Source organism: Calliopsis andreniformis, chromosome 12 (assembly GCF_051401765.1).
Source record: "Calliopsis andreniformis isolate RMS-2024a chromosome 12, iyCalAndr_principal, whole genome shotgun sequence".
NCBI lineage: Eukaryota > Metazoa > Arthropoda > Insecta > Hymenoptera > Andrenidae > Calliopsis > Calliopsis andreniformis.
Window position 1 is genome coordinate 6,109,023 of NC_135073.1, and position 10,361 is coordinate 6,119,383.

General features: G+C 29.1%; 3 protein-coding genes across 3 annotated transcripts; 2 read left to right on the top strand and 1 right to left on the bottom strand.

Moving 5' to 3' along the window:
* Positions 1 to 693: 693 nt before the first annotated feature.
* On the top strand, positions 694 to 2,664 carry Aatf (Apoptosis antagonizing transcription factor). Its single transcript, XM_076388847.1, has 2 exons — positions 694 to 963; positions 1,055 to 2,664. The coding sequence occupies exons 1-2, from the start codon at positions 752 to 754 to the stop codon at positions 2,478 to 2,480; spliced, it is 1,638 nt and encodes a 545-aa protein (XP_076244962.1). The 5' UTR covers positions 694 to 751; the 3' UTR covers positions 2,481 to 2,664.
* Positions 2,665 to 3,132: 468 nt separating this feature from the next.
* On the top strand, positions 3,133 to 6,467 carry LOC143185860 (uncharacterized). The gene is made up of 3 exons (XM_076389150.1): positions 3,133 to 3,392; positions 3,755 to 4,078; positions 4,170 to 6,467. Exons 1-3 carry the CDS (start codon positions 3,304 to 3,306, stop codon positions 5,641 to 5,643), a joined length of 1,887 nt encoding a protein of 628 aa, XP_076245265.1. The 5' UTR covers positions 3,133 to 3,303; the 3' UTR covers positions 5,644 to 6,467.
* A 3-nt stretch (positions 6,468 to 6,470) lies between these two features.
* Positions 6,471 to 10,156, bottom strand: LOC143185859 (ribosome biogenesis protein BOP1 homolog). The gene is made up of 8 exons (XM_076389149.1): positions 10,026 to 10,156; positions 8,861 to 9,808; positions 8,073 to 8,751; positions 7,784 to 7,993; positions 7,437 to 7,714; positions 7,264 to 7,363; positions 6,988 to 7,183; positions 6,471 to 6,907 (listed from the first exon to the last, which is right to left on the bottom strand). The coding sequence occupies exons 1-8, from the start codon at positions 10,134 to 10,136 to the stop codon at positions 6,754 to 6,756; spliced, it is 2,676 nt and encodes an 891-aa protein (XP_076245264.1). The 5' UTR covers positions 10,137 to 10,156; the 3' UTR covers positions 6,471 to 6,753.
* Between the last annotated feature and the right edge of the window lie 205 nt (positions 10,157 to 10,361).

A 10,361-nucleotide genomic window follows, 5' to 3' on the forward strand; every position in this document is an offset into this window, starting at 1 on the left:
TAAATACTTAATATAAAACTAGATACATATATATATAAGATAATTTATTATCTTTTTACATAACAATATCTTATTAAATGAAATAAATTACATATGTATAAATTTTTAATCATGTTTTAATTTACTAAGTACCTAAATTATATTTCAAATTTTCCCAATAGAAAATGTTTTTAAACGACCAAATCATTAAATAATATTAAAATCTTTTTTTTTTTTAATTAAAAAAATGGTCCTCTCTCATTACAATAATTTAATGCAATTAAAATGTGTTGCACACGTAAAATATTTGAATAATTAACTGTTTAACAATTAATATGTGAACTTACTAAACTGGTAAAATTATAACTAATAATTATAAATACAGTTACAACATAATACAACTACAACAACAACTTTAAAAAAAACTGAATCTGGAGATTCTTTTCAAACTAATAAAATCTTTTTCAATTTCGAACTTGATATTGATTAATGATCGCAAAACTTACGATGTATCGACAGTTAAATGTATCGATTTTCAATATTATCGATTTATTAATTACAGTTATATCATAACAGGATTATTCAATTTATAATTTAAATATAGGCAATTATGAATTTTAGAATTATTTTTTATGATATGAATTGATAATATAATTATCATACAAAATTTTATAACGTTCTTGTATATTATAGGTTATGTTTGTTTACATGCATAGCATGGACATGCACATGTTGAACGTTGTCAGTTGAAATTAAGTGTTTTGTTGAAACGATGGCTTCAAAAATGAAGAAATTAACTTTAGCTGATAAAATTAATTCTTTAGTTACCACAAAACCAACAAATTTTGATTCTGATGATGATGCAGACGATACGAAAGCTAAAGTAGTTGATCGTTATGACGAGAGTGATAATTCTGAGAGTAATTTTCCAGCGTCGGAGATACGTAGACGAAATATTAATTTATTGGATCAGTTAGACAAAAGGTGAATACTAAACTTTGCTTTGTAATGCTTTTCTTTTCAATACATTTTATTACGAAGTTATTATATAAAATTTGTTATGTTTACATTATAGGTATGTGGGTAAAAAAGTTTCTCGAAAGGATATATATAATAGTGATGATGATTTACATGACGTATCGGAAAGTGACGAGAATGAAAAATTAGATAGTGTGGAAGAAGAAGAAGAAGAAGAAAATGATGATAATGATAATGAGAAGAGCATGAGTATAGACAATGACGATGATGATGTAGCAGACGAAGATAATGTAGAAAATGAAGAGGATGATGTAGCAGATGAAGAAGATAGTGATGTAGAAGATGAAGAGAATGATGAAAGTGATTATTCAAGTTTTGACGATAGAGCAAGCTTAACACAATATGCGAAAGGTAAATTGAATGTTGAAGAAAGTAATGATGAAAGTTCTGATGGTGAACATGCGAAAAATTTTCAAACAATGTCACATACTAACTTCAAAGCAGAAGTTCAGAAGGGTAATTGTGTAAGAAGTCAGTTGAAACTTTGGGAAAGTTTGTTAGAAATGAGAATACAATTACAAAAATGTTTAGTTGTCAGCAATCAAATGCCTCAATATGATGTTTACCAGAATTTCAAAGAAGATGCAGAATATATGAAGAAAAATAATGAAAATAAAGACAAATTGAAATTATTGTTAAATAATATGTTACAGCTGCAATCTTTTCTTTTAAAACAATACCCTGAGACAAAGAATTTATCTGTGCAAAATAAAAAACGGAAAGCTGAAGAGAGTATAGATATGGAAGCAATAGATAAAGATGAAGAAATTCCGTCAAGTACAGATGAGGAAAATGAAAATGAGGATAAATTAATCTTAAAAGAAAATGTAGAAAATACAAATAAGAACACATATAATAAAAAATTGAGACTTGAAGAGTATGAAAAAATACTAAATGAAAATCATAAATCTTATAAAGAATATAGAAACACTGTTATACAAAAGTGGAATGACAAGACAAGAATAGCTAGTGGTAAATTTAATAAGGGCACAAGTGAAACTATATTAAAACAAATTGAGTTTGCTCTAAATGATAAAGGAAAGATGTACAAAAGAGTTCAATTAAAACGTTCCGAGTACAAAATTATTGGTAAAATGGAAGTAACAAACGATGATAACGAAGGTAGAAGAGTTCAAGAATATGATAGTGAAATTTATGATGACGATGACTTCTATCATCAACTTTTAAGAGATTTAATAGAATATAAATCAGTTAATATTACTGATCCTTTACAACTTAGCAAACAATGGATTCAATTACAGAATATGAGAAGAAAAATGAAAAGGAAAATAGATACACGAGCTACCAAGGGTAGAAGAATACGATATGATGTACATAATAAACTAGTAAACTTTATGGCTCCCATTAATATAAACGATACATGGTCGGATCAGGCAAAAGATGAATTGTATAATTCTTTATTTGGTAAAATTAAATCAATGAATGAAGAAGTTAGCCATTGATTGTAAAATAATTATTAGGACTGATTATTCAATCTATTTTGATACAACATTTATTACACAATTAATGGACATACAAATTTAAACAGTGATATGAAACCAAACAAGTAAAAATTGGAAATTGTGTTATTATATTTATTAAAATTACTTGTTTGTTTATAATGAAAATAGTATAACTGTTTATACTATTTGCAAATTTTATCTCTGTTGTATGAATGATTACTTTATACTGATATCATTCATTTATTATAAACATAAAGTCCTCATGAGTTTCTCATAATGTGATACTATAAATGTAAATGGTATTGCAATACTACATGAGAATTTGTATAAATTTTTATTTTCTAAATACCACTGCTCCTATTACAGGTGTGATTCTATTGTAAATAATTGAAATAAAATAATTTTATTTACATTTTATCCACTTTCATAATAATTAACGTCTTGCTTATTTCATTTAAATAATTTTAATACCTTATTAATTACATTAAATTTTATTAGTATAATTTAAGAATTATTCTATAATTTTGTATGAAACTTTGATTAAACAATGATAGTAATAGTTAATATCTACATAATAGAGTTTGACAAATTTTTTATTTTGCATTAAAAAATATTGAATCGTTATCTAGTTTAAATAGAAATACAAGTAAAGTGATGCAAGCGCCCCTATATCCGTTTTCTTTTATGATTAAGCATTTGAAAATTTTAAACATAGAGTTGTTCTAGTATCTTTTTGATTCATGGTGCTAATGCATCCCAGCACATCCCACTTCATTCTATTCGGTGCGACCGGCGGTTTCGCTGGAGAGAGCAAACGGTAGTGATGGATTTAACTTGTCAAAATTCCGGCTTTAATGTCAAATATTTGCTTGGACAGTTAGACACAGCCCGAAGAGAAATAAATAACTTGAGGTATTATTCAGTCTATTTTGTTGTACTCTAGTTCTTATTAGCCCAAGGAATTAATTTAAAAAGATATCAACAAGTTTCATTGGTACGCGCTTGTTTTTCATGCACTCCTGCATATTCGAAGTTGCGCGAATACATACGTGTATACTAGCTGCATATGTGTAGGAGCACACATATGTAAATATTTCATATTATATATGAAAAAAAAAATTATTCCAAGCTAAAAATATTAATTATTACGGGCTACTACTAGTTGAAATTCATTATATTGTAATATTTCAATTAAAAATATACATAGCAGGCGATTATTATTTGTATAATATTCAATTTTGTGTTATTATATTATCTCTTTTTAATATTTACAGACAACAAATAAAAACACTTCGATACATACACGAAAAAGACGTTGATGCTATAAAACGTCTTCTAGAAACATGTAAAAATAGAACACCTTTGCCAGAAACAAAAGTTATATCGCCAGACAATGTTAAACCAAGTACTAGTGCAGACGATGATACTATAAAGTTGAAGCCTATTGGAGTAATATCTACAGGATTTCCTAGTAAACGTGGTACTCCAAGACAGACAGGAATTTGTGGAAAATTACCAGGAAAACTTTTGCTGCATAACTCAATATATACTAATCCTGAACATGCACTTGAAGGACTACAAGAATTTTCACACATGTGGTAAGGCAATAGAATACAATATATACATCTCTATATGCTGATGGCTTCATAACATCATACGTGAATCATAAAATTATTTTTGTCTTGTTAGGGTTTTGTTCTACTTCCATAGAAATGATTCAACACATGTCCGTGCTAAAGTTGCACCACCAAGACTAAATGGTACAAAAACTGGTGTGTTTTCCACGCGATCTCCTCATCGTCCATGTCCTATTGGTTTAAGTTTAGTAAAAATTAAGAAGATAGAAAATTATACAATTTATTTTGAAGGTGTGGATATGGTAGATCAGTCACCTGTACTGGATATAAAGCCATACATACCACAATACGATAGTCCTTTATGTTTTGAGAAATTTAGTAATAGATTACAACAATCTAATATAGATGATTCATTTGAACATATAGAAGAAGCATCTACGTTACATAGTAATCAGACATATGGTAACATCAATACAAATATTAATCTTGGAGATGATATAAGAAACCTAGTTTCAGATTCATATTACACAAAAAATACTAACGAATTAAGTCAGGAGACAGATATTTCTAGAGACGAAGAGATTGCTCTAAGATTACAAGCAGAAGAATTTCAAAGAAATACAAACTTTGAAAATTACAACAGTATGAGTCACTTTTCTGAATTAAGTGATATTAATATGTATAATAATGGCATGTTACAACATAACATAAATATAACTGGTATACATAGATCATCTCATACATTCTCTGATACTTTATCTGATACAAGACCAAATTCGAACATATCCTCTGAACACGCACTTTCATCTAATTTGGAACAACAATCAGAAAATGTTGTAGATATAAGTGTCAGATTACAAAGCACCAGTATAAGTGCTGAATCCACATTCATACCAAGAGGTATAGGACCTAATTATGTAGAAGCACATGTTTCTCGCTCTAGGCTTCTAGATGGAGCAGATGGACCAAATACTGTATGTGGTACTGATTTAGATTTAATTAATAGACGTTCCTTAAACTCAAGGATCGATAATTCTCCTGTGCGAATGGGGATACGCGAAGCTCCTGATGGAGAGGAAGGCTTTGAATCACAAACACTTATCTCATCGCAAAATTTACCAAATGTTGAGGTAGCAAGGACTACATCGAGTAGCAGTTTACCAGAGGCTGTAGACACAAATTTAACATTTTCTTCTGAATCCCGAAACACTGAGTATAGAGACACAGAGGTTAATCATTTTTCAGAAGTAAGAATTCCAGAATGGATTTCAAGACCTCAAAGACCTCTGTGCGTAACATTTAACGAGCGTGCTTTAATTCAGTTAAACGAAATATTAGGAACCAAAATCAATGACCAAAAGGTAGCTATTGAAAACGTACTCCGCGAGGATCCTAGATCAGTATATCTTAGACAAAGGTGGGGTAGTCAATTTTATACTTTCTTAATTCATGATTTACATATTACCTGTAGATTCGATGATAATAGAGGTATAGTCACAGTTTTCCAAGTTAGACATGCTGGTCGTATTTGTGAATGTGGAGAACCTGAATGGCAATGCTTGGGTCATTCAGTGCCACCATCTTAATATGTGTACGTGTAAATGCATATTTTTAATGTATGTTACAATTAAAGTTTAAACTGTGTTAAGCATTGCCCAAGTACAGTAAATGTCTTCAACATTGTACATTGTACTAAATGTATGTTTGCTATTTGTTTTCAGTAAAAGTATTATTAGCTTTTTTACGCATATTCTGTAAAATATATTAGAAACAGAAAGTTTTATTGTAAGTACGATAATTTCGTTTTAATTAGATTTTGAGTAACTTGTTGAAAAATATTTTTTTAAAATTGCATGTATTCGTACTATTTCTTACTGTTCATATAACAGTGTATCCATAAATATACATTTACTGTATATTATTCCTGCATTTACTGTAGTTTATATTTTCATTGTAACATATACGTACATATTGTTAATAATTTTAGTTCATTATATTTTTAGATTTATTAATAACGTTGAGAAATACGAATGAATTAAAATAATTCTTCTATAGTCATTAGTCATTATTTAAGAATTCTTGTTATTAACTAATTACAGAAATAAAGTAAAATTTTTTTTATTATTTTTAATCAACTGCACACTATTATTTCATGTACAAGTATATGTTCAAATAATTTCTTGCAATTCGATCGATTCTTTCCTTTCATATTATTTTTTAATATTTTTCAGTTTGTTATTTATGAACAATTTTATTAATAGAATTAATTTTCCTTTCTTTTTAACGCGAAGTATATAGGACCTAGTCTTACATTAATTCCGTAAAAATTCCAAAAATTGTATGTATTTTTAAGATTTAACTAAATTTAAATCTTAAATACCAGATTGTACAAAAACAAATGAATTTCTTATACATGTATTTATTGTAGAATGTTCTATACATTTTCTGTTGTACCTAGATTATAAAATAGCTTTTCTTACGATACAAAAGTTCCTGTACGTTTAATTTTTTGTAAATGATTGCAATGTTACTTTGCAAACTTTCGCGCAAAAATAAAACACATTGAAATAATTTATCTTTCAACTATTATTCTCTTATAAAAAATCTTTTATTGAAATTTCTACAGTTATTGCATTGAAAAATGCACAAAATAAAATAACATTGGTAATTCGGAATACAGATACACGTTACATAAGTTAAGTGTACATGTGTATTGTTGAATCCGCACCTGCTGAAAATACCCATGGTTGAATAGGGTGAAACATCACGTCCAAGATACCAAAATCATTATAAGACTCGTGATTGCACAATCTTTTTAATGGCACAATCAATGGATTTTGCAATAAATCGCTAAAAATATACATCAAAGTAAATGATACGTAACAATTAATAATAAGCATAAAACGTTAAATTGAAATATGTAATCTTACTTGTACACCATTCCATGGGAAATAATAAGACTTCGATCATCAGCACCAGAAGCAAAAAGAGGGTACCGTTTATGAAATGCAACATTTCGTACGCCTGTTCCGTGTAAACGTAATGTCTGATACGGCTTGGTACTTAAATCGAGGTCAAACCAAAGCATTTTACGATCGTAGGTGCCTACTAAGATGTTATCACCTCCTAGAAATATGAAGGCAAATATTAGATATAAGTATGAAAATTTTAAGGAATGTAATATAAGAAACATATAAGCTATTTACCAGGATGTATTGCCATTGATGATATCCACTGTGAATTCGATAGCAACTTTTTCATCATTTCTTGTTTCACTAAATCATATATTCGTACATTTCGTTGAGTCTGTAATTATTTTTAGAATTACTAAAGTAGCAACAAAACTTTCTACTTTGATTTAGATTTAAGTTTAACTTACCGCTACAAATAAATAAGGTCTAATGGGATGGAATAAAACACACTGTATTAAACCCTTTGATTTAGTGAAAGGTAGTTGAGATCTTCGTTTTGATAACTGATTTATCAGAACAGATCTATTTTGACCTTCAGGCATGACAGTAGCAAAATAATCTCCTTTGCCATGCCATACTATTTGTTTCACTATTTTAAAGTGATTTAAAATTATTCTAATGCCACAGGACCGATTTTCACCTTCTGCTTGTTCCCACTGAACAGCTGTCTTAACTCTGTCACTTACTAATAAAATAACAGTTAAGTATAATTATTTCATACTTTAATTTAAATTAGTATAGTTATGTATCATACCTATAACATCACTTTGAGGTATTATTTCTAATAATTGATCTGTTTTACTGGTAATTAAGTGATCTCCTATGCCAGGATTTATTAGAAGAAGTTTTCTATCAGCTGCCACTGCTATAAGCGATAACGACTGGTTTGGACACCATGCTACAGATCTGATTATTCCACCACATGGTATTGTCTTTAAACACCTGCCAGTTGCGACTTCCCATACTGTAACATAGTTAACAATTTTATGTACAATACAACAACACTTACTACCTAATTATTAATAACATTAATAAAAATTTACTTTTTAGGTCCATATCATCTCCACCAGAAGCAATGTATTGTCCTGCTGGTTCTGCAGTTATACTTCTAACCATGTCTGTATGACCTTTAAACACCATAGACAAGGTGGTAGGGAATGGTTGTAGATCTTTTGGACTAGGTAACTGTGGTACTAAGGCTTCTGGTTCTATTGTTAATCTCATTTTCAATGCTCTGGGACATAAGTACAGATCCAGACATCTTTGGAACCTTTCTTTAATATACTTAGGGTAGGCAGGAACTTCACGAAGTGAGTTATATTTTTGTGGAATGAAATGCAGTTTTCGCTTCCATGGTGCTGTTTCAAATTTATTCCATTCTCTTAACTCTTTCTTGTCAAATAAATATTCTGTTGGAGGATTATAACTTTCTGCATGTCCAGGCAAGTGTCTTTTTGGTGGTGGAATATGTTTGTGAATTCTACGCATTTCTTCAGCTTGATCGTCAGTTTGCCATAACATGTAAAATTGTGGTTCATTCTTGTTTTGTTGTTTCTCTTTCTTCATTTCTGCAGTAGATTTTATCCAACCCATTTTAAGAGCATGTACTAATTTTGATACCTTTTTAGCTTCAGGTTTAGATGGTAGGAAAGAACGTTTATGTTCTGGAAATTTGCGCAATGGTGTTTTCATTACTTCTGAAGTAAACCACTCTACCCATGGCTGCAATGAAAAACCAAATAATATAAATATAAATAAAATGTTTTTGTGTTATGAAATATTAAAAATAAGTAAGATCTCTTCTAAGAGCTTCTGTAAAAACGGAACTTACAGTATACTCATCAAAAGTTACATCAGGTATTTTTTGTTTTTGAATCCTTGTGATCAATTCTATATCTGCTTCACTTAACACAACATCCTGTCCAGTTTGAGGATCCTTTATGGTTCTCCAGAAATCAGGATCCTCCATTCTTTTTAAGAAATTATCTAATTGGTCACCTTTTTGTGGTTTTATAATTTTTTTACCATCCCAATCATAACCAATGTGGTCATAATCATCATACCATTTCATTGGTATGTTCCCAGTTGTATTACGAATGTCTTCTTCATCAGAACTGTCATATTCATATTCATCTATATGTTGATTTGCTACTGGTACACTGCTATCTGTACTTGTACTCTTTGTATTTTCTTTAGTAATTTTCTTAGATTGTTTTAAGGAATTTTCTTTTAATGTGCTATTTTTACTTTTACTTTTATTTTGTATATTACTCTTCGATGCACCTCTTAAAAGCTTTGATTTACCTGATTTATCAGTTTCATCCATAGAAAATTCATTTTTCTTATTTATTTTTGACAACACAGGTATATTTATAGTTTTGCCTTTAGATACATTAGATCTTTTTGCTTTTGCTTTAGATTTTGAATTAATCGTAACATTTATATTGTCTTTTTGTGATTCTTCTGGGATGTCATTTTCTTCGTCAGAAGTATTGTTGTCATCATCACTTTCAACATTATCTTCCTCTAAACTAAAGTTATATGAATCATTTTCTTCATCAGAAGTATTGTCATCATCACTTTCAACATAATCTTCCTCTAAACCAAGATCATTAGAATCTGACTCAAACTCTAATTCACTTTCTTCGTCACCAGATTCAAAGACGATTGGATCCTTTTCAGTATCTGATTCAGGTATATCTTCATTTTCATCTATCTCTTCATCTGTACTTTCATCATTATTATTTACTTCACCTAACAAATCTTCAGTACCTGAATCCTAAAAGATTTTATATTGTTAATTAATAATTCATAATTTTGAATAGGATTACAGTAATTTTCCGAAATACTATAACAAACTATTACTTATTTTAATAATATTTTCATAAATGTTTTTAATTTTATTGACTTCTGTATTTGGAAAGGTTTATTGACAGATTTTTATTAAAAACTTATATATTCGTAGGTTAGAATGTATTAAAAAAGAAAAATTTTACCGATTCTTCTTCATGTTCAGATTTAACTGGATCCTCTATTACTTCCTTAACATTATTTGTAATCTTTAAATTAACTTGCTTTCTTTTTAAATTTTTTTTTTGCCGTTCCATTTTTGAAAGTGTCACATGTATACAAATAAAACAGGAGGTTATACGAACCAACGAACCTCACGTGTACTCGCCATTGATCTATATAGATTGATATAGATCAGTAGAACTCGCGACTCGCGACCGCTTCGAAGTATTCATAAATTACGTGTACTAAAATTTTAATAAATTGGATCAGATTAAATTATTGGATATGTAAGGTAATTAACATGTATTTACTTGTGACAA

What these genes read in the sequence shown, in the direction of transcription:
- Aatf (XM_076388847.1), top strand. Translation starts at nt 752, where the DNA reads ATGGCTTCAAAAATGAAGAAATTAACTTTAGCTGATAAAATTAATTCT. An exon ending in TTGGATCAGTTAGACAAAAG is followed by an intron (nt 964 to 1,054) that starts GTGAATACTAAA and finishes TTTACATTATAG; the next exon opens with GTATGTGGGTAAAAAAGTTT.
- LOC143185860 (XM_076389150.1), top strand. Translation starts at nt 3,304, where the DNA reads ATGGATTTAACTTGTCAAAATTCCGGCTTTAATGTCAAATATTTGCTT. An exon ending in AGAGAAATAAATAACTTGAG is followed by an intron (nt 3,393 to 3,754) that starts GTATTATTCAGT and finishes TAATATTTACAG; the next exon opens with ACAACAAATAAAAACACTTC. An exon ending in CAAGAATTTTCACACATGTG is followed by an intron (nt 4,079 to 4,169) that starts GTAAGGCAATAG and finishes TTGTCTTGTTAG; the next exon opens with GGTTTTGTTCTACTTCCATA.
- LOC143185859 (XM_076389149.1), bottom strand. Translation starts at nt 10,136, where the DNA reads ATGGAACGGCAAAAAAAAAATTTAAAAAGAAAGCAAGTTAATTTAAAG. An exon ending in GACCTTATTTATTTGTAGCG is followed by an intron (nt 7,364 to 7,436) that starts GTAAGTTAAACT and finishes AAATAATTACAG; the next exon opens with ACTCAACGAAATGTACGAAT. An exon ending in ATCAATGGCAATACATCCTG is followed by an intron (nt 7,184 to 7,263) that starts GTAAATAGCTTA and finishes TCATATTTCTAG; the next exon opens with GAGGTGATAACATCTTAGTA.